Here is a 21,995-nt window from a genome sequence, read left to right as displayed (position 1 = left end):
AAGTAGGCTCACACTCCTGTCCCCTGCCTGAACCAGTGCGGGCTTCCCAAACTTGCCTCCAGGGAAATGAAAGGGTTAAGTTTCCGGCGCCACTTTGGGCAGTTAACTTGGGAAGTTTACTTTGGGGAGTTTCTTTGGACGCTATCAGACCGAGAGACAGTTGAGGACGGTTTCGGCCCCGCCTCTGGCTCCCTGGTCCCTCTGTGCCGCCGGGACCCAGGAAGAACAGGCACAGGTAAGCTGTACGTGGAAGCGAAGCGCACACCACGGGCGCCGCAGGGGGCTGGGCAAGAGGGCGGAGCGGACCTCTGTGACGCACGGGACCGTGCGGCTCGGGAGGACGCTGCGCCTGCGCCAGAACGTCTGTCTCACTCCCGGAAGTGGAAGGTCTACACGAAGAGTGCCGCTGGGTCTAGGTGCCCGAAGGCAGAAGCGCTCGCGGAGCTCGCTCGTCGGCCCCCGATCGCCATGTCGGCCTTCGAGACAAACCCCTTCGCGGACCCAGTGGACATAAACCCGTTCCAGGTAGAGGCTCCAACTCACAGCTTTCTCTCTAGGGCCAAAGGCCGCCACCCGGGCCGCTTTCGCCAGAGCCGGGAGACGTGGCGTAGGAGAGAGGGGCTCACTGTCCAATGGGAGAGCGGGCTCTGAGGGCTGGCCTATTGTAGCGTCTGGAGGGCGGGACTAGCAACAGGTGGAACTGGAGGGGCGGGGTGCTGTAGCCTGGGAAGCAGGCGAAGCCCTTCTGACGGGACACTGCTGAAGACATGGACTGGAGCAGACTGGAGACCCCCTTAGCGTCAGGGAGAGAAGTGACTTCACCTGAGGGGAAAATGTGGCTACCACATGCCGCAGTCTTGGCTTGAGTGCCGTTAGGAGAGGGAGTGACGACGGCAGCATAATGAGGTGGAAGCCTCCAGTGGGATGGAGAAATGTGGAAAATCCCAGGACTACCTCCCACCCCCCACCCCCGACAGCCAAATTAGCGTATAAGATATAGGAGAGCCCCCTGAGATTTGTCAGGAAAGGAAGGCTGGGAGAGGGTGAGAAGCTGAAATAGGGCCTTGATATGAATTTCAAACCTTGGCCATTGGGCCTGGTTTGAACTGGTTTGGGCTGAATAGAAGAGCCCAGGTTAGGGAGGGAGGAGAAGTGAGGGGGCTCTGAGGGCCTTGAAGCACAGGGAATGTTGGTCTGAGGGACCCGTGTGTGGTGGCAGGGTGGTTGAAATGCGCTGACCTATGAGCTGGCCTGACCTTTTCAACAAACGATGGAGGAAGAAACAAGTCTTCCTACTTAAAGCCAAAACCTTTCTGCCTTTGAACTAAGAGCACAGGGGTATTCTTTTTCCATGATGAGGGCTGGGTCTCCTGTTAGCGTCAAGTTCCTATGGCTCTTTATTTTACTTTATTTTATTTACTTATTTTTGAGAAGCTTTCTGTTATAGCATTATTATTTTCAATTAAAAAAATGTTTTATTAGTGTCAGGTGTACAAAACAATGTAATAGACATTTATACGCCTGCCCCATGCAACTACCCCTCTGACATCTTGTTTTGTGTCTGCTCACAACCAGTTCTAGGAAAGCTTGCTTGTGCTGACTGTGATTTATGAGCCCTGAGGTTTCTGCTTTGTCAGGATGTCACCCGGCGGCGCATTAACTTATCCTGCTTGTACTCGGGTCATTGGCAGCTTCAGAGTTTCCTGCAAGTGGAAGGGAAGTCTTTGGAGGGGTCCTTCCTGCAACTCACAGCATGAGCTTTCCCCCCCTTGAATCCCTTCAAGGGTCAAAGCCAAGACAAAGGAGACTAGAACAAAATTATTATACACTGTCAGGAGAGTGAAAATTTTATGCTTCTTTCTTGTTCTCAAGGTGACTTAGACAATGGCAGCCCTCAAGGCAGATTTTGGTAGCTTGTTCTTTGTAACGTCACAGAATTCCGGACATTCCTTTTGTCACTTAATGCTTCTTGACAGAATCTTTGCCAGGACCTTGTCTCTTAGGTAACGCACTCATCTCTATTAGTTGAGTAAAGAAAGACTATTTGCATTTTTTTTCTGCTAGTGTCTTCTGGTAATTGTTCTGCTTTAATTACAAAACTGCTATATAATACTGGAGTTTGAGCTGTATTAAGGATCTAGTAGCCTTTTGGTGTGTATGTGCTGTGTAGTCATTTGCTTTTTTTTTTTATTCTGTCAGAATCAGAAATAAAATGTCTACTGCGATCTGACAGAGGCAGTCAGCTGTCCAAAGATGCAGAGAGCTTGTTCCCAGTGCTAGCAGTGGGCAAAATAATTGGCCTGTGTTGGTCCTGTATTAATAGCAGCTTGAAAGTCTTAAACCACATCTTCAAACCCAGAAATGATTGTGCAAACTGTGGTAGCAGTAACTTCTGCATTCAACCGTCCATCAGCCAGACCCCAGATACGGCAGGACAGGAAGCAGCTGTGGTCCTGCGAAGAGCAACATCTGGTAGGGGATCCTGTGTGGCGAGGAGAGAGCTGGCTGGCTGCTGTTCTCCACCTCCTTACCCTGGGCTGGGCTGTTCCTCTTGGCACACAGTTGTGTGGGGAGAAGGAGCTTTGGAAGTCAGGCCCCAGGCTCCTTCTCCTGGAGAGCTGCCCTCCCTCTCCTTGTGATGGTAGTGTCTGCTTCCCTGACTGCCAGGGCTGGAACATTGGGAGGGTGGCTGGGTGCGAGCCCAGCTTCATTTACCCAGGGTGTTGGCACAGAGCTCAGGAGAGAGGTGATAGGCTCAGACACTGTCACACTTAGCCAGCCTTCAGAGCAGAGTCCCTTTTTCCATTACTTGGTGATGGGTTATGAAAATCTGCTAGGTGTTCAGAGTCCATGGGGGACTGTCAGAGCTGGGAACATCCTCAGAAATCCATCGCAGCCCCTTCACATTAGGGATGAGAAAACCAAGAACCCAGTGAAGTTGGGACATGCCAGAGTCACCAGCTAATTCGCAGCAGTAAGGGCCCCAGACCTGGGTCTCGTTGCCAGGACAGTGTTGTTTTAAAGGTTTTTGAAGTTCAGATATTGGTCTTACACGGCCTTGGAGTTATTTAGGCCAGCTAAGGACAGGCTGTGACATCATCACCACGGTCACCATTGAAATGAGAGAATTGGTAGGGGTGAAAGTAACAATTAGGATTAGCGAAGCTATTTCCCCCATTATGTGGGGCCGGAATAATACAGACTGTATTGGGCTTTTTAAGACGGTACTTTGAAGCAGCGTATCTTCTGAGGGATACCAGCCCTGAAAGATGCCCAGGGTTCTGCGCTCAAGTAAGTTGGGGAATCTCTGCTTACTCCATTTTACCTGAAGATTGACAAGGCTTGTTAGTTTGTTAAAGGCTCTGAGGAATCCTACAGTAAAGACATTTACTCAACTTTATTTGACCCGGCATTTCTCAAACTTATTCAACCATGGAATCCTTTTTCTGGTAACTCGCAATGTCCCGCGAATCTCTCGTGCCACTTTAAGTTGACTTCCTTACCCATGTTCTTTACCCACCCCCAGCCCGCACTGTGGGTGTGGGCTTCTTACCTGTTCCTTGCCTACAGGTATAACTGGGATTACTAGAAAACTTCCTGCAAAGTGAGAGCCCTGAAAGGAAAGTTGTCACAGGAGTGCAGCAGAAGTTTTACCAAATATGTAGGAGGAAGCAGGAAACTGCAAGCCAAGTGTTGCCGACTGATTTCACAACCTCCACTGGCACTCCCTAGTCCCTGTGTTAATGATGGTGCGTCTGCTTGGTGCCCTCTGCGTGTGCGGGTCCTGCTTTGGACTGATTCCAGTGTGTCTGCTCCCAAGTCTTCCTGTCCGGTCCTGTAACGAAGAGGTGGAGGGCTAAAGGCAGGCATTTGATTTTTCAGCTGCACGCTAACAAGCAGGTCACCAGGCAAAGCCCAGGGCTGCTTTCCCCTCGGCATTTCTGCCAGATTCCCCCCGGCGTCCGGCGCCCGATGCCCGCATTGATCTCCTGGAGGGGGCTGGACCAGCTGCTGGTGCTGAACAGAGAAAGCCTTTCCGGCTTTGTGGGTGCCAGATCACACAATATCGCTTTCACACATTGCCTCCCTGCAGTTAAAAGATAATCTCAGTGGTGTGGCTGCTTCCCAAGGATTTAAAACATTTCTCTCCTGTGGGAGGAGAAAGTGGTGGCAGAAACGTGACTTGGGTGTGAATGAAGGGACATGAGGCTCTGTGCACAGACATCGAGGGCTTTGCCACTTCCCAGAGAGGATGGGCTCCAGTTTCACTGTAACTGGGAATTCTCAAAACCACCAGTGGACCTGGTAGAGCTTTCCTCTGGAACAGGAGCACTGTCTCAAGAATTTTGAAAATGGCAAGGCTCGTATTGTGTAGCCAACTGTAGACAGCTGCCCGGGTGCGCTGTCTCCTGCCTTTCTGGTCGGTGCTCAGAGCCAGGCTGGGTATTAGCGCTTGGCCAGAGACAGCTGAACTTTGACTCTGTGCTTGTGTTAAGACTAATTCCGTGTGCAGAGGAAAGGTAACGTTTGCGCAGGACAAACAAAGGGTAGCTGTCACTTGTTCAGAGACGAGTGCTGTGTGCACATTAGCAAACGCGTACCTGTCCGGCAGTGCTCCTTTGAGGTGCTGACACATTTCTGCTCATCCCTGAGACCCTGCTGCTCTGAGGGTCCGTGCCGGACACCCAGGTAAATGGGCACATGGCCTGCCAGAGCTTCTGATCTGGCAGGAGAGCAAGAGCTCACTGACCGTGACAGCACCACGGGTATGACAGGGCAGGCAAACTTGCCAAAGGGATCGGAAGAGGAAGGGCAGACTCCTGTGGTAGAAAAGGCTCGGGCCGAGAGCACAAAGCCTGGTGGATGGAAACAGGGTATTTCAGGTCAAGGAGCACCAAGAACCAAAGGCCACTCACGTGCGTCACCCCCACGGCCCCCACACCTCCTCGCTCTCCTGGAGCCATGGGCCTGCGGTCGTCCACTGCTTGTGAGACACACACACGTTTGGCCGTCCTTTCTTGAAATTCTCTCCATCCTTGGCCTCTAACTCTGGTAACTCTCACCTCCTCCGCCTGTTTTCACTTTCTGTCTCATGTATTTAGGGGTGTCCTGGAGTTCTGTCCTTGGTTTTGTATACGTCTCTGAGTAATTTCTTCCACTGACATGGCTTCAGAATAGTATTCACATAACAATGATCCCGGTCTAGAACTCTAGCCCTCACCTCTCTCCTGAGCTTCAAACCAGTATTCGGCTGTCACCTGGCCATTTCCTACCGTTGCAACCAGGTATATTCCATAGGTATCTCCAGTCCAACCCAGTACCTTCTTGGGTCCTCTTCCCTGCTCCCACACACCCACTCCTGAAAAACCTGTTCTTCTTCTCCCATCATTACTTCTCTTGCTCATTGGTGGCCCTGTTCCCCCATCACCCAAGCTAGCAAGCTGTCACTCAACTTCCTTTCCCTTCCCTACCCCCCCCCCCCCCTTGCCCTGCAGTAGCACCATACCCTGACCAATACAGAGAGTGGCCGAGCCTGTGGCATCTACCTGAGCAGGGTCCCTGGAGTCCGTCCCCTTTGTCCATCCCCAGCTGCCCTGCCGTAGTTCAGTCCTCACTGTCACCCTGTGGACTGTCGCGTCCCTGCCAGTCTTCCTAGTATCCTTCTCCCCGTGTGGCGTGCTCTTGCTACTGGAGGAGACGGTCACAGCACTCCCTGCTCACAATCTCGGGTTCTCCATCCATGGCCCACAGGCCAAAGTCCCAACTCCTGCATTCTGGCCCGATGCTTCAGGCTGGTACCCTGCTGCTCCTGGCTCCACACCCCACTGCCCAGCCCCCAGAATCTTCTCCCATTCTTTGGGCACATGCATGCTGTTTTTATTTATTTAAAATTTATTGGAGTGACAATGGTTAGTAAACTGACACAGATTTCAAGTGTACAATTCTGTAATACATCATCTACACAGAGGGTACCAAAAAAATGTATACACACTTTAAGAAAGGAAAAAACTATTAAAATTGTAGTAATATATACCGATAACAAAAGATGAATACAAGTCACGTTTGACTTCTGCAATTACAGGAGGTGCTCAAAGTGGTTACCATCAGCGTCCAGACACTTCTGATGAAGGCGACCTACTGCTTGAGCAGAGTGACCAAAGTGTCCACTTGTACACATTTTTTGGCATCCCTGGTTGATATCATATTGTGTGTTCACCACCCAGAGTCAGTTCTCCTTCCATCACCATATATTTGACCCCAGTTACCTTCTTCTGCCACCTCCTTCCCATGCAAGCTGTTGTTAAAGATGCCGTGTGTTTGCAAACAGTTTTTGCCTCCCACTTTAGTGCGTGCTAAGTCCTTCAGCCTCTTAAGGTCCACTTAGATGCCACCGCACTGAAGCCTTCCCTGACTCCCCCAGAGAGCCTCGTCCCTGCGTCCCTCTGTCTGTGCCCCCACCTTTACAGCACTGACCACATGCTGTCTCCGCCGCCCCGGCCTCTGTTTCCTGCTCTGCGCTGTTTGCTTCTTGAGGCCAAGAACCAATGCTTGTCCTTGGTGCTCTCGCCCTGTGCTTGGTGTGTAATGGGTTGTATAAGGAGGTGGCAGGTGGCTCCGTGTGATTGCGGATGGGCTGTGCGGACAGCAGTGCGTGCAGCAGGTGGTGCAGGGCCCAGAGGCCAGGCCAGGCAGCTGAGGCTGCTTTCTGGGTGCTTCTGTGCCATGCAGGGAGGGCCCCGAGAGGGCCCTTGCTCATTGGTGGGGACTCAAGCTCTTTTTTAAAAGTATGTGTGTTTTTAAAGTAAAAATAACATAATCACATTATAGAAAATTTGGAAAACTAAATAAATCAGTCATGTTTCTACCAGTTTTTGTAACCATTTTATTTTGATGTGTTTTCCTGCCAGTCTCTTTTCATGTGAGTGCTTTTGACAAAAGAAAAAAAAAATGTATTCATGTAACAAAGCGTTTTCTGTGTTGCTGCTCTGTGTTCATAGCTGTGATTTTTAATGGCTGTTGAGGCCATTGAGGAAACAACAAAACATACTGTGCTTACTGTCAGTGGCTATTTAAGTCATCTTCTGCTTTTTCTCCTGTTGCAAATATTGGTGCAATGAATATCTTGCATATACAGCTTTTTACATGTTTTTGATATATTTCCTGAGGACGGATTCTCAGGTTCTGGGGCAGAGACTGCCAAGGTTGGCTGTGACGCTGTGTGCTTGGGACCCTGCCAGCCTGTCTGGGGATGCTTGTCCTTCTTCTGTGACACACAGCCTCCAAAGCAAATAGGACTTCACAGTTGTTCCAAAGTATTGGTCACTCTACGCCTCCCAGAGAGAACGGCTGAGTTTTCTTAGTCCATGAGGTACTTATTTAATGTGTTTATTTGGAGCCTGAAATAAACCCCACACTGGGAGCTTGGGTGGAGTGTAGGGTGGGAAAGCAAGGAAAAGTCACAGAGCTCGAGCACAGCCAGGACCTGTGAGACGCAGGGGAAGAGATTGCCAAACCAGTGAAAACAAGTGTGTTTGTCAAGGTCCCCTCTCCCACAGAGCTCTGGCCCAACTCTGCGGGGGGCGGCCCTCACACCCTGTGACGAGGAAGTGTTCCCCTGCCCCTGGGCTGTGGTGGGCCTTCCTCCCCTGCTCTTGAAGCCTCTCCTCCCTGCCTGTTCTCACTCCGCCTGCCCTGCCTCTCCTTCTGAGTGCCAGGTCTCAGCTCCTGATCGCTCGCAGACTCTGGAAGGGCAGGAGCTGCGCCCTGTTCATCTTGGTGTGTCCATCGCACTGTGACTGTTCACGGAATGAAAAGAACTGAGTGCAGCAGCTTTTTGTTATAAATTTAGTACAAGGCCTTCGCCAGTCTGAGGCCTTTGACAACGAGGGGGTTTTAGGTTACTTCTTTGTAAGTGAAACTTAGTTCTTACCATCCTTTTAAATAACTGCTTGACCCACTTATGAGTCAGCTGATGCTTGGGGAGTGGGAAGGATTGCTGCTGTTGATTGTATCTGTGACTGAGGGTCCTCATTCAGGCCAGCCGGGGTGAGCCCCAGTGGGCAGACTGTGTGTGTCCTGCCGAGGGTGTTCCCCAGGACTTCTCTGAGGCCCAGGGATAAAGAAATGAGCAGAAGCAGTTGTCCCAGCCACTCCTGGGGCCCTTGTCAAGTCCTTCCGGAGTGGAGTTCGTCCATTCAGCCACACATGATGGAGCACCTTCCATCTGTGGGCCATGTCTCTGGCTGTGGGGTGCACTGCTGACCCAGGCAGACCTGGGCTTTTCCCTCTCACTCAGGTTTGCCACTTGTGTCTTCAGAGACAGAGTTGGATTCAGATTCGGGCTCAGTCGGTACCCCTGAGATCCTGGATGAGCTGCTTCCCCTCCAGACCGGCGCTTTCTCCAGCTGCAAACGACAAATACTCCCCCTCCCAGGGTGGTGGAATGGGAGGAGGGTTCCGGCTGAGCCGCAGGACACAAATTGATTTGATGACTGTTTTCTCCGTTCTCCCAAGGAGGGACTGTAAGGAGGACAGTGTTAGATGCACAGCGGGGAGAAGTCCAGTCACTGCAAACAGGATGCCTTAGGGCAGTGAGGCTCTATCCTCTCAAGGAACCAGCTTGAGAAAGGCTGCTAGATCCTTCTTTTCCGATGGCTTGGCACAGTGGCCAGTTCTGGGGTGACTAGAAGTTCATAGTAGCTTCCTGGTGTGGGGAGCCTGGCACACGGTAGACACTCAGTAAATGTCAGCTCCCTTCCTCAGTTCTCCTCCTCCTTCCTTCTCTCCCTCCCTCCTTTCCTCCCTCTCCCAGGCCTCAGCTTCTCTTGAAACCACCCACATCTTTCGGAAAGAGCCCAGGTCTCCTCAGGTGGGAAGTCCCCGTGTCTCCCAGAGTGTTCCAGGCTCCTCTTCCCAAGCAAGGTGCTCTGGGCCCTCGGGCTGCCGCTGCGGTGCCGGTGCCCTACTCTGTGCGCCCTGGCGTTGGGCAGTGCCTCCAAGAGAAGGCAGAGGAGCCCTCCGGCCTGCAGCGTTTATCCTCGGATGTAGTCTGAGCTGCGGCTCTGCAAGCGCTTCCCTGAGCGCAGGGTATGAACCGGGCGCAGAAGCGCCTGGCTGCAGCGTTTACAGCCTGTTTGTAAAGGTGGGATTTGTTCATGGTGAGCCTGTGTCTTCAAGAGTTTGGAAAAAGGAGGAGGGATCCATGTGGACAGGGTAGTCGGCGCCCTGCCCCCAGAGTCCTCTTCTGGCTGACCTTGGTAAAGGAAGTGACACCTCTTCATGGGCCTGGAGGTGCCTGTTAAGCATGTGTATGCCAGCTCCTGAAACTGCCACCAGAGCTGCCTTCCGTCCTGTGTGCTGTGGCGAGTCTGGCTGGAGTAACCAGTTCCTCGGATGGTGGGTCTCATGTCAGTGACTTCAGCTCCCTCACTCTGCTGTGGCTTCGTGTCTGCTCAGTCGAAAAGGGGAACAGACACTGAGCCCAAATCTTTCTTGCAGGAAGCTAGCCCACTCATTCCAGGAGAAATCTGCTAGTCGTTCCCTCAAAACATAACCTCAAGGCCAGTTCCTCCATCTCCAAGTATTCTCCTGAACCTACCTCGTCACTTTGTCCAAGTTGCAGGAGCCACCAGGCAGGGATGGTGTCCAGCAAAAAGGACATAGCTACACTGCTTCTTTGCAGAGGAGAGTGGGTGGGGGTACAGAGCGTGAGGCCCAACCAGAGACAAGGAGTGAGTTGGTGGGTGTGCCCAGCTCTGAGCTAGGCTCTGGGGCCGGTCAGACAGTCTTACCCTCTAGGAACTGGTGGCCCAGCTGGGAAAATGAGAGTTGATACATGTGAAAAGGTTAGAGAACATACTCAACCTGACCCTGAGCCCTAGAAATGTTTAGACTAGGGAGCCAGCTCCTATCTTGAGACCCAGGACCAGTATTGCATACCCCCACAGAACCCCCTCAGTAGGAAAATTGAGGGTGTTCTCTGGGGGCCTGTCTAATGTTAATGCTGTGATTAAGAATGCGGCCTGTGGAGGCTTCCTGGTGGAGGTGAGGCTCGGCCAGAAGGATAGGAGCTTCTGGGTGAGTAGTGAGACATGGGGGTGGGAGGGTGAGGTGTGCAGATGGGAGCCTGCAACGGGCCTTGGCAGAGTGCAGTGGCTGTCTGCCCACCCTCACAACAGCTGTTTCCCCCAGAGCCCAAGCATCGTTGTTGAGCTGAGCCCGGAGCTGGACCTGAGCCCCATACCTGTTATGTATGGGGCAGGGCAGGTGATAGAGCTCTGCTGGGTGAGGGCAGGCTGCAGACAGCCTGGCTGGAACCGTCAGGGTGAAAGGGGTGGCAGGGAGCCCTGTGCAGGCTCTGGCCAGGGATGGGAAAGGAGAGATTCAACACTTAGGAAAAGGCTGTGTTCTCAGGACATTTTTGCATTTTTTCAAAAGAATCCAGATAAAAACAACGAAAATCATTTTTCCGGGTTTTTATCTGCACCCTTCACATCACTTTATTCCTAGCAAGTCTGCCTGGTTTAATCAAATCAGCACAGGCAGCCAGCAGTATGTTTTTGTTCCAGAACCTTCAGCTGTCCTTTAAAAACTAAGAGGAATAAAGGCTTTCTGTAAAATAATAAATACAACTGTATAGAAAGGTTATAAAGGGAAAAGTCGCCACCCCGTTCACCACCCCGCCCCCGCCCCAACCCCTACTACCTGGAAGTAAATACTATGAACCGAGTGAACCTATAAAGGGCACTGACAGCAGCATGTGTGGTGTCACTTCCCAGGCCTCAGAGGGTAAAGCTTGCGTTGTATCTTATGGGCAGTCATCTGGGCTGAAACCCAGCCCCTTTCCAGAAAAGGGACAGGGGTTGCAACTCTGTGTGGCTGGGCGGGCCGTGCATAGGAGCCTTCAGGAAAGGCTGCTCGGGGCCCCAGGAAGGACTTTCACCAGCCTCGCTTCAGCCCCGTGTCTCTGGGTTTGCCTGTTGGCCCTGAGCTGGTGACATTTCTCCGTCTCATCAACGTTCTCTCTTCTCCTCACGCCTAATGGCTCTTTTTCACCTTCTCAGGATCCCTCTGTGACCCAGCTGACCAATGCCCCACAAGGTGGCCTGGCTGAATTCAACCCCTTCTCAGAGGTTGGTGAGCATGCCCCCTTTCCCGGGTTCTTTCCACCCCCCCCACCCCACCCCCACCCCCGGTTCAAGCCGTTGTTCTCAGCCTAGTTGTGTAGGACACAGCTCCCTGGCCCCTGCTGGTATTATGAGCCTTGCGCTCCCCCGGCTGAGGCAGCCGGTCGCTGGTTATCGATCAACGGCCAGCCACTCATGGCAGCACACGGCAGCACACGGTAGCCCACAGCAGCCCTCGGTAGCCCGCGGCAGCCCACAGCAGCACACGGCAGCCCACGGCAGCCAGGAGACAATAACGTGAACTTGTGGGTGGGGAAAGATGAGGAAGTCAGGAATTCTCCCCTTGGGGTCCACGATCTGGGCCCCTCCCTGAAAAGGGTGGGTAGGGCAGTGCCAGGTGCTCTGGGGCCAGAAAGGCCAGGGGTGCTGGGTCAGGCATCACACCGCCAAGCCAGAGGCTTTCGGCTGAGAAGCTGCCGTGGGAAGCCCAGAGGGAGTGCAGGGGCATCACTCAGCCTGCTGTGGGTTTGCCCCCGTGTGGCTAATGAGTGCAGTCCACTCACCTCGCTCCTTTGATCCGTCCCACGCAGGCAAATGCAGCCACAACGGTTCCTGTCACCCAGGTCCCGGGGCCCTCCCAGCCAGCAGTTCTCCAGCCCTCGGTGGAACCAACCCAGCCAACACCGCAGGTACTGTTGACAGAGGTCCCTTTTGTCTCTTCTTCCCAGAAATGAAAGCACCCAGATCAGTAGCTGAGTCCCGAGATTGGAGGGTGGGCAGAGGGCCTTCACCCCTGGCTCCCTTTCAAGGGCCCTCTTGATAATCTCTTTGGGGTCGTCACTCACACGTTGAGGGTCTGCTTGCGCATACCCTCACCCCACACCCCACTGTCAGCACAAAACAAGCCCTACTCACCAGGCTGGCTCCCAGGTGTCTTCAGACAGAACAGTGCCCTGGCCGTGCCATTCCACATCCTCCCTGGGCTTTTGGTTTGTTCTCTTACTCAGGGCCCAGGATCTTTCTGGGTTTTTAAAACTCATTTATTCCTGCCTTCCTTTGTTCTGTCACCAAACACTGACTCTTGTCTGCTTGGCGCCCAGCTCTCCACCTGCTGCCTCACTGCCCTGCCTTACGCTCCTCGCCGCCCTGGTGAGCATGACCCACAGTGAGTTGTGTGTTGCAGCTCCTGCTTAGACAGGCCAGCAAGTTCCTGCCCGCCAGGTTTCTGGCGGTGAGCGAGCTCTCAGAAAGGCAGATGCTACTAGGAGGAGAGAGTATTCTCAGAGACAGCTACATGCGAAAGCTTCCAAAGGTAGGCAGTGCAGTGAGCACGGCGCCCGAGCCTGCCCAAGCTGGGCTCTGGGCCCCGGGGGCCCCCAGCTGCTCCTGCTGTCTGGCCGGTTCAGTCTGGAAGTGCTGCCCTGCCTAGGTGCCTGGGTCCCATCCATGGCCCCAGAATCTTGCAAGACAAGGCCTAGAGTCAAGGGCGTCTTTTTTGTCCAACTGGGTGGTGTGGTGGTGGGTTGTAGGGTCTTGGGTCCTGCTCAACTAAAGTCAGACTTGGGGAGAAGAGACTGAACACCCTCAGTGTGGTCGATTCTGGTCCTGCTACTACCCCAGTGCCCAGAATTTTCCTCTTGAAGGCAGCCTTAACTTTTTATTTTTTATTTTTATTGGGGACTATTGGGGAACAGTGTGTTTCTCCAGGGCCCATCAGCTCCAAGTCATTGTCCTTCAATCTAGTTGTGGAGGGCGCAGCTCAGCTCCAAGCCCAGTTGCCGTTTTCAATCTTACTTGCAGGGGGCGCAGCCCACCATCTCATGTGGGAATTGAACCTTGTTGTTAAGAGCTCGCGCTCTAACCAACTGAGCCATCCGGCCTCCCCGCCTTAGCTATTTGAGCACTCCTTTTGGAGAGAGAGAGAGAGAGAGAGAGAGAGAGAGAGAGAGAGAGAGAGAGAGAGAGGGAGAGGGAGAAGAGGGAGAGGGAGAGGGAGAGGGAGAGGGAGAGGGAGAGGGAGAGGGAGAGGGAGAGGGAGAGGATGAAAGAGAGAGGAGAGAGAGGAAACACACATATGTATGTACACATATGCCGGGCTTGTCATTCAGTGAGATGACCAGTTTGATATTTGCTCCCTGAAAAGGACTTTAGACTTCGGAGGAACTGGGCCCCCCAGCTGCACTTCCCAGGAGGAGCAGAGCCGTGGGCTAGAACTCCAGGCCCAGCTCTGCTCAGCCTCACATACAGGCCCCTGGCTGCCTCAGTCAGAGGCCCTGCTCTGCCTGGGGAGGGGATAGTGCTTGGACTCTGCACGCCATGGAAGCCAGGCAGAGCAGGCCCAAGCCTAAGGGGCCCTCCTGGGCTGCAGCCGGTCACAGTGCAGGGGGACCTCGGGGCAGCTCCTGGCAGCACAGCAGGGGAAGGGCCTTAACTAGAGATCCCCCAATGCCTCGCTTCCCCCCTCGCTGCTAGCACGCTGGCACTGTTCCGCTTTATACACATCTCCGCCAGGCTTCTCAAATGAGGCTTTGGTCCCTGGGTCCCTGGCTACGGGGCAGTCTCTTCTGAGACCTCTTACTCATTGATATCACCTCGAAGTCACTGTACCTGAACTTGGCCTGGACTCCAGTACAGGGAATGGTTCTCCTGTCTCACTTCAGGACGAAGGGGAGAGGAGAGCCCAGGTAATGGCGAGAGCCAGAGGTGCTGAGGGCCAGGCCTCTCTGTGGTGGTCTCAGGCACCTACAACGCAGGGCCTGGGACTGCCCGCTTGGCTCTCCCTGCGTGGGGCACGTCCCTCACTAGCCCTCTGTCTCTCGGGTCCGGTTGCTCCCATGTCTCCTTTTTGCTCCAGGCTGTGGCCTCTGCGGCCCAGGCAAGCCTGCTCCGGCAGCAGGAAGAACTGGACAGGAAGGCAGCCGAGCTGGAACGCAAGGAGCGGGAGCTACAGAACACTGTGGCCAGCCTACATGGTAAGGGAGGCCGGTGGGCCCTGGGCAGCAGGCCTGGGTGGACAGTGCCCTCGCCTGCTTGTTCCTGGGGCAGCCTCACCTTTGCGGAGCTCTCGGTCATCTCAGAATGGTGCTGGGCCTGGCGAGAGCGGCAGGGTGGGAGTGCAGGCCTGCACTGTGATACTCGTAGGTGTGGCTTATTTCTGCGCTCCTTCCCGGCCCTAAAATTCTTTGATCCAGCAGGGGCACTGGCCCTCGGTTCCTTGCTTATGGGCTGTTGTTGATAAAAATAATCACTTAGGCTGTTTAGCTCTATTTCCCAGTGCATTTGGGGTCCATTGTTCTTGGAGTGAGCTTGTGGGCGTGTGTCCCATCCCACTCATACCCATGGAGACCCTGTGCCCTGCTTGCTGGTGCCCCTCCGGGAGCCCTGGGAGCCCATAGCTGGGCGGTGTGTGCCCCCTGCCGGCTGCTGCTAAAGTGGGCCTCATCTCGTCCTGTCTTTCCACACAGTGAGAGAGAACAACTGGCCGCCCCTCCCCTTTTGGTGCCCTGTCAAGCCCTGCTTCTATCAGGACTTCTCCACAGAGATCCCGGCCGACTACCAGCGGATATGCAAGATGCTCTACTATCTTTGGATGTGTGAGTCGGCTCCTGCCCCTCTGAGCTCAAGGAGGAGGTGGCGTGTGTCCCGAGAACCCCCTCTATGCTCTGGCTGCTCCTCCCTGGCAGATTGCAACCTTCCTCAGGGCTGGCCGGGCTGTGGGAAACGTGGCCCTCCCATCTGCTCCCTGTCCTGGGAGCCTTCCCTCAAGGGCTAGTCCAGACAACGGGTCAAGTGGGTGGGATTAGCCGGAGGGTGCGAGCCTGTTGCACAGAGGCGTCCCCTCAGACCCCTGGGCTCCTAGGAGTGAGGCAGAGACCCCTTGTCGCACCCCCTGGGCCACCCCAGGAAAAGACTTCATTCCCCACAGATCAGCCCTTGGGTCCACACCACCTCCACCGCCACCCGTCGAATCCTGGGCTGTCCCCTTACTTCTTAGGAGCTGGTTTGGTCCCAGAAAAGCAGGAATGGGAGCTACCCCTGGGAGGCCTCTACTCCTGCTGCAGCCTGCCCTTCTCATGGACCTCACCTCCTCTCCGGTCTGGTGGCCATGTCGGGGGCCCTTCAGCCACCTTGGCTGCAGCCCATGTGTCTCTGCCCCTCCGCAGTGCACTCAGTGACTCTGTTCCTGAACCTGCTTGCCTGCCTGGCCTGGTTCCTAGTCGACAGCAGCAAGGGAGTGGACTTTGGCCTCTCGATCCTGTGGTTTGTGATCTTCACCCCTTGTGCCTTCCTTTGTTGGTACCGACCCATCTATAAGGCCTTCAGGTGAGTGGGGCTGGGGCGAGGGGGTAGTGTATGGCTGCCCTCCCAGGTAGCTGGGCAAGGGCCAGGAGCCCCGGGGCCCGTCCCAGCCAGAGCAGAAGAGAATGATGGGAAATTCCCTTCCAGCCCCACCCACAGTCTGAGCAGGCAGGGATTGGAGTCCTTCCCCTTTGTTGTAGCTGAGGTCTGCTCTGGGCACTGTCCTTGGACCAGGCCAGGAGACCTAGGGAGGAGAACAGGAGCCTTACTAGTCCTCCCACTGGGCCCGATCTGTCTGGTGCAGGATTTCAGCCCCTGGGAAGAGGGAGGGGACTTGCCAGCTCCCTTCTGAGGCTCTAGGGTGTGTCTCTGCTAGAGCCGGACTCAGATATCCTCTCAGTGACTCACTCTGTGCTCACCTACACCCCTCCCCGCCCTCCCTAGTTCCTCCGGAGCATCTCTGAGTGCCAATATTTGACCGATTGCCCTAGAATATACTGTGGACATTAATGGATCCGCTTCACAGACGCCTAGGGCTTTTGGGATTGTTCCTCAGAGCTGACGTTTTCCGTGCTAAGAGTCCAGCAGGCCCCAGGAATAGGGGGCAGGGCGGTGGCTGAACCCCCATCCCATGCACTGAGCAGGCAGGACCTGAACTCTGACTGTATTCCAGCCCTCAAGGTCATGGAGACGGAGGTACTCCAGACACCAGTGTTGTCTAGTGTTTTCTCCCCAAACACCCTTTCTGCCACCCAGGTGTACAGTTTTGTTGTCAGAGGTTTATTCTTTTAGCTTAGATTTTTTTCCCTGTTAGGAAATGCAAATACTCCAGGAGATGGACTGTTAAGCTCTTTATATTGTCCCTTTGGGGAAGCAACCTTGTTAGTTCTTTGAGGAAGGGTCAAGCACTGACCCCTCGATGGGAAGGCAGCGAAAGGCAGGCCCTTTTTGGTTATAGTCAGGGGTGTCTGTGTCTGTAGACACAGTGTGGCTGGGCCCCTGGAGCTGTCTTCTCTCCCTCCTCTATCCTGGCTCCTAGGGAGGAGAAATGGCAGATGAAGTGAGGAATGCTGAGGAGTCAGTCCTAAGCCCTCCTGTGACTCCTGATTTCCCCTCTCTCCACAGGTCCGACAACTCTTTCAGCTTCTTCGTGTTCTTCTTTGTATTTTTTTGTCAAATAGGGATCTATATTATCCAGTTGATCGGCATCCCTAACTTGGGGGACAGGTGAGACCTGGGGCAGTACAGAGGGAACTGTGTTTTGGAGACGAGGTTCAGCCCCTCACCCTATTTCACAGCCCCAGAGAGCCCGCACCGATGATCCCGCCTGCACCACGGTGGGGAGAGTGGTGGCTGGGCCAGCGTGGATCTGCCTGCGGGCCCCTCTCCAGTTCTTCACTGGTGGCCAGCCACTCACTGTCTTGCCTGCCCTTCACTTTCTGGGGTGTTGTGGGTGAACTTGGCGTGAGTCCTCAGGCTGCCTTTTCTTCTGCCACGCCCTCCTAGAGGCTGGTGTCCTTTCCACATGTCCCAGACAAGCCCTTGGGTTTGAGTGACTGCTGATGGAAGCCTGGTCTTTGCAGATCCTGAGCTGTGACTTTTTCCAGAGGTCCTGTAACCTCTTCTGGGTGGGCTCCTCTGCCTGCTCTCTGAGCATATGGTTGGTTTGAGTTTCCTGGGTGCTGTAGGCCTCCGCTCAGAATTAGTCTCAAAAAGAAAAGCTGATGGCTAATGTTTTCCTTTCTGCCTCAGTGCCCAGGAAACATTATATTTGGCTAAAAGCCTGAGGCTGGAAGGGGTGCACTGTTTTGGTCCCCTTCCTCCAGAGGAGCTGGCAGGTCCTGAGCAGTGGGGAAGGGGCTGATTCACCTGGAAGTCCGAGCAGGGCAAGCTGCCCTCCCCCTACCCCTCTTACTTCTGTGTTGTCTCTAATCTGGCCCCCTTTCTCTTTGTCTGAAGACCCAATTTCATTGCTCTGTACCCTCAGTGAGGTCCTGGTAGAAAGGCTGTGATTAATAACTGCTGTTTGCACCTTGGACTCAGGGAGTCCCGAGGCTTGCTTTCCGGTCCTGGCTCCACCCCTCACAGCCTCTGCGGCCTCCAGCCTCCCAATGCCTTTCTCATCTCTCTTCCTAACACCCACGGTGGGGCGGATATAATCGCTCCCCCCTTTTCTTATTGATTATAAAATATACGTAACATAAAATTTACCATTTTATTTACCACTTAAACCATTTTATTTTATTTTTGTGTGTGTTTTTTTTTTTTTTAAGGAGGGCGCAGCTCACAGTGGCCCATGCGGGGATCGAACCGGCAACCTTGGTGCTACCAGCACCATGCTCTAACCAACTGAGCTAAGCGGCCACCCCAAAAACCATTTTAGAGTATACAGTTCAGTGCATTTAGTACCTTCACAGTGCTGTGTAGTCACCACCTCTGTCTTGTTCCAGGACATTTTCCCCACCCCAAAGGGAAACTCCACACCCATTAACAGTGCCTCTGCATTCCCTCCTTCTCTGAGTCCTTCGCAACTACTAAACTGCTTTCGGTCTCTCTGGATTTGCCTGTTGTGGACATTTCATATAAATGGAGTCATAGCATGTGGCTTGTTGTGTCTGGCTTCTTTCACACAGCACGGTCCATGTTGTAGCATGGATCAGTACCTCATTCCTTTTTACGGCAGAATGTTCCATCGTTTGGGTAAACTGCATCTTGTTCATCCACCCAGCAGTTCATAGGGATTTGGGTTGTTTTACCTTTTTGCTGTTGTGAATAGTGCTGCTACAAACATCTCTGTACAAGTTTGTAGTACCCGTTTTCAGTTCTTTTGGATTTTTGTATCTAGGAGTGGAATTGCTGGGTCACATGGCAGTTCTGTGTCTAATTTACTGAGGAACTGCCAGTTGTTTCCCGTAGTGGCCACTTTACATGCCCAATAGCAATGTATGAGAGTTTCTCTACGTCCTTGCCAACACTTGTTATTTTTTTCTTTTTTCTCTTATTGTCAACCTACAGGTGTTACATCTCATGGGTTTTGACTGGCATTTCCTGATTGTTCATCTTTTATGTGTGTGTTAGTCATTTGTGTATCTTATTTGGAGAAATATCTGTTGAAGGCCTTTGCTAATTCAGTAATTGGATTCTCTTTTTGTTGTTGAGTTCTTCAGATATTCCGGATACTAGCTTTTTATCAGATATGTAATTTACAGTTTCTTTTTTTAAAATTCTGTGTTATTCTTTCAATCTTGATAGTATCCTTTGATGTACAAAAGTTTTTAATTTTGATGAAGTCCCACTTATCTTTTTCTTTTGTTGCTTGTGCTTTGGGTGTCATATTTAAGAACCATTGCCAAATCCAAGGTCATGAAGAGTTAGCTCTGTTTTTTCCTAAGTTTTATAGTGTGAGTTGTTACTAACTTGTTGATCTGTTTTGAGTTAATTTTTGTGTATGGTTGAAGTAAGGCTCCAGCTTAACTGTTCTGTGTGTGGGTATCCCATTGTCCCAGCATCATCTGTTTCGGAGACCATCTTTCCCATTCACTGGTCTTGACCCTTGTGAACAGCAGTTGACGACAGATGTATGGGTTTGTTTCTGAACTCTTTAATTCTATGCCACTGATCTATATATGGTTGGCCTTATGCTAGTACCGCACTGTTTTCATATCTGTAGCTTTGCACCGTGTTTCCCCAAAAATAAGACCTGGCCGTGCCATCAGCTCTACTCCATCTTTTGGAGCAAATATTAATATAAGACCCGGTCTTAAGACCAGGTATAATATAATATAGTACCAGGTCTTATGTAAGAACCCATCTTATAATATAATAGAAGACCGGGTCTATATTAATTTTTGCTCCAAAAGACGCATTAGATGATGATGATGGTCTAGCTAGGTCTTATTTTCGGGGAAACACAGTAGGAAGTGTTTAAGTCCCGAAGTATGAGGATATTCCCTGGTATAAATGAGGAAAGGAAAGAGACATGACTGACGGAGGGGCTGTCCCTGGCCCCAGTGGGAGGCGCTGAGGTGACAGGATGAATGCAGTGGGTTGGCCAGTAGTTCTCCTTTCCAGAGGGTGGGCCCTCAAGGAGTGGGCAGCAGGCCTTCCAGCAGCAGGAAAAGGCCGTACCCAGTGCTACTCCTGACTCAGGGCAACAGCCACATCCTCCCTTCAGATGTCATGTGGCCCACAGATTCCCCAGGGGCAGTGGGGGGGCCCCTCGGCCTCTCACAGGCCAAAGGCTTCTGGCCCACAGAGCTGGGTGCTGCAGGGGGATGCGTGGGTGGTGGTCACACACAGCGGCGACCTGGAGGAAGCTCCCTGGGAACCCCTATGGCCCTCCCCCACATGCTCTGTCTGGCTTCCTGCTCCCTTTGCAGTGGTTGGATTGCAGCCCTGTCCACCCTGAGGCAGAACTTGGCTGTGTCGATCATCATGATGGTGGCGGCTGGCTTCTTCACCCTCTGCACCGCGCTCTCCCTCTTCCTCCTGAAGCGGGTGAGTGGTGGGTGCTGGGCCGCCAGCAAACAGGCAGCAGGCTCCTCTCCCCTGCCTTCACTGTGGGGGTGTTCATCGCTCCACAGAGGGGCCTCCTGGGTCCCCAGAGGCCAGCAGCTTTCTCCCCGGCACTGGGTGGGAAGCTCGGTGGGCTGGGACCGCTCTCACACAGCCTCTCGCCCCAGGTGCACTCCCTGTACCGCCGGACGGGGGCCAGCTTCCAGCAGGCCCAGCAGGAGTTTTCCCAGGGCATCTTCAGCAGCAGGACCTTCCGCAGCGCTGCCTCGTCTGCTGCCCAAGGAGCCTTCCAGGGGAATTAGTGCTGGCTGTCCTCCCTCTGCTCCGGCCTTGCCTCTAGCCTGCCTTCTGACCCGTACTTCCCATGGGTGCCTTACACAGTACGTGTGCCCAGCACGGACCAGGATGGGTTTGCTGTGGCTCTTCCTCCTCTCTCAGCAACCAGCTCTCCTTTTCACCCGAGGGAAGGAGAGGGAGGCACAGGGACTTTTTTACACAAAGGAAAAAAAGGTCTTTCCTTCTCTGGTGGTGGTTTGGTAGGATTCTTTGGTCTCTCTGGAAGCAGTGGCACTGAAGTTGTCTTTTCCCTACACTCACGCATGCACGTACGCACTTGGCTCACCGGCCGACCTGTGCCCACCCCAGCTAGCACTGTATTTCTGTCAGCGCCCTGGGCCTCATGCCTCCCCCAGCAGCCTGGCCTGAACCCGGCTCCACAGACCCAGCCTGTGGCTTCCACAGCCCTGTCCTCTCTTCTTGCCCCTACTGGGTAACCTCCCAACGGCTCCCCTTTCAATGAGCTGCATCCGGGCTCTCTTCCCCAGATCACTCTGGACAGGTCTCTGTGCTTCCAGAGCATCTCGCCTGCTTCCCCAGCCTCTTTCCTGCCTGTGTTTTTCACAAACAGATGATAGCCCTTTCGGCCCCTTGTACCCTCCTGCTGTGGGCAGCACCCTGTGCCCTCTGGGGCTCTCCCTGAGCCCTTCCCTCTTTAGACTTACTGAATGTGCAATGGGGTTGGTTGGGATTTGGGGGTGGGGAAGGACAGAAGACGGCCTCGAGTTTTCGTGCCCAGCCTTTAGCAGTCTTCTAGGAGGGAGCTCTGACTGTTCCGGTGTGAGGTGTTTGGCTGGTTAGTTTTCCTCACCTCCTGGGGGACAGCCATACTCTGCCTTGGCCTCTGATTCCACCCACTCTGCACCTCAGCTCAGCAATATCTACTTTGTGTAACACTTCAGGAGGGCAGGCCCATCAGGCCAGAACTGCATCCCTGAGCTGGACTGATAAGCCGCCTTTTTGAGGGTTCCGGACTAATCCTCCAGGGGCCCCCATACCCCTTGTGGAGTCTAGGTCACCTGCCACTGGTCCTAGGTATGTCCCAAGAGGTGTGTCACTGATGGGCAACTAGGAGTCCATGGTTAACACCTGCACCCTGTCTTCCAGAGGGTGTAGGAGTGGGGGGGTGTCTGAGGGGACATCTCAAAAAAGCTGGCCAACCCAGTGGCTGCCCTCAGGCTGCCAGCCCACTCTGTCCCAGAGCCACTGAATGATAGGCAGTGACCAAGGTTTTACAGACTTCTTTCTGGAATGTTTTCTCCATGTACAGATGTATATGTTATGTCTCAATTTTGTGCTTAAATAAAAAGACATTTTCAGACAACACTGGTCCTCATGTCTGCTGGACTTGGGAGGATGGGGTGCCCCACAGGGGTAAGGGCTGAGGGCTCCAGTGATAGGTGAGAGGGGACAGGCAAGACGCTGCATCTGGCCACTTGCCCCCTTGCTGGTCTGTGACAGGACAAGCCTCTCACCCCTGGGGACCAGCCCGTTGCTGAGATCACTAGTGGCCGCTTATGTAGCACTTGCTTTAAGAGCTGCTGGAGGTCACAGTACTTCCACTCTAAGAGCTGCTGGTCTTGGGGGGAGGGGCGTCTTTGATCCGCCCCCAACCGTACACACCTGTTGGGTCGGGCTCCTCCCTTCCTGTTTCTCACGTGGGGGATCTCTAGGATGCTATCCGAGCCGGGATGGGATTCGCGGGTGACCTCGCCTCTA

The 21,995-nt window shown here is 53.5% G+C and overlaps 1 protein-coding gene across 1 annotated transcript; it reads left to right on the top strand.

Annotated features, from left to right (window-relative positions):
* Positions 1-346: 346 nt before the first annotated feature.
* Positions 347-21,600, top strand: SCAMP2 (secretory carrier membrane protein 2). Its single transcript, XM_019750995.2, has 9 exons — positions 347-525; positions 11,064-11,132; positions 11,717-11,815; positions 13,981-14,098; positions 14,591-14,719; positions 15,290-15,449; positions 16,551-16,652; positions 19,805-19,922; positions 20,108-21,600. The coding sequence occupies exons 1-9, from the start codon at positions 469-471 to the stop codon at positions 20,240-20,242; spliced, it is 987 nt and encodes a 328-aa protein (XP_019606554.1). The 5' UTR covers positions 347-468; the 3' UTR covers positions 20,243-21,600.
* The last annotated feature ends 395 nt before the right edge of the window (positions 21,601-21,995 follow it).

Source organism: Rhinolophus sinicus, linkage group LG03 (assembly GCF_036562045.2).
Source record: "Rhinolophus sinicus isolate RSC01 linkage group LG03, ASM3656204v1, whole genome shotgun sequence".
In the NCBI taxonomy this organism is placed as follows: domain Eukaryota; kingdom Metazoa; phylum Chordata; class Mammalia; order Chiroptera; family Rhinolophidae; genus Rhinolophus; species Rhinolophus sinicus.
This window is presented reverse-complemented; position numbering and strand designations above follow the sequence as displayed.

Coding starts and splice junctions, on each gene's coding strand:
- SCAMP2 (XM_019750995.2), top strand. CDS start 469: ATGTCGGCCTTCGAGACAAACCCCTTCGCGGACCCAGTGGACATAAAC. Junction 11,133..11,716: donor AATTCAACCCCTTCTCAGAG/GTTGGTGAGCAT, acceptor CGTCCCACGCAG/GCAAATGCAGCCACAACGGT. Junction 15,450..16,550: donor CCCATCTATAAGGCCTTCAG/GTGAGTGGGGCT, acceptor CTCTCTCCACAG/GTCCGACAACTCTTTCAGCT.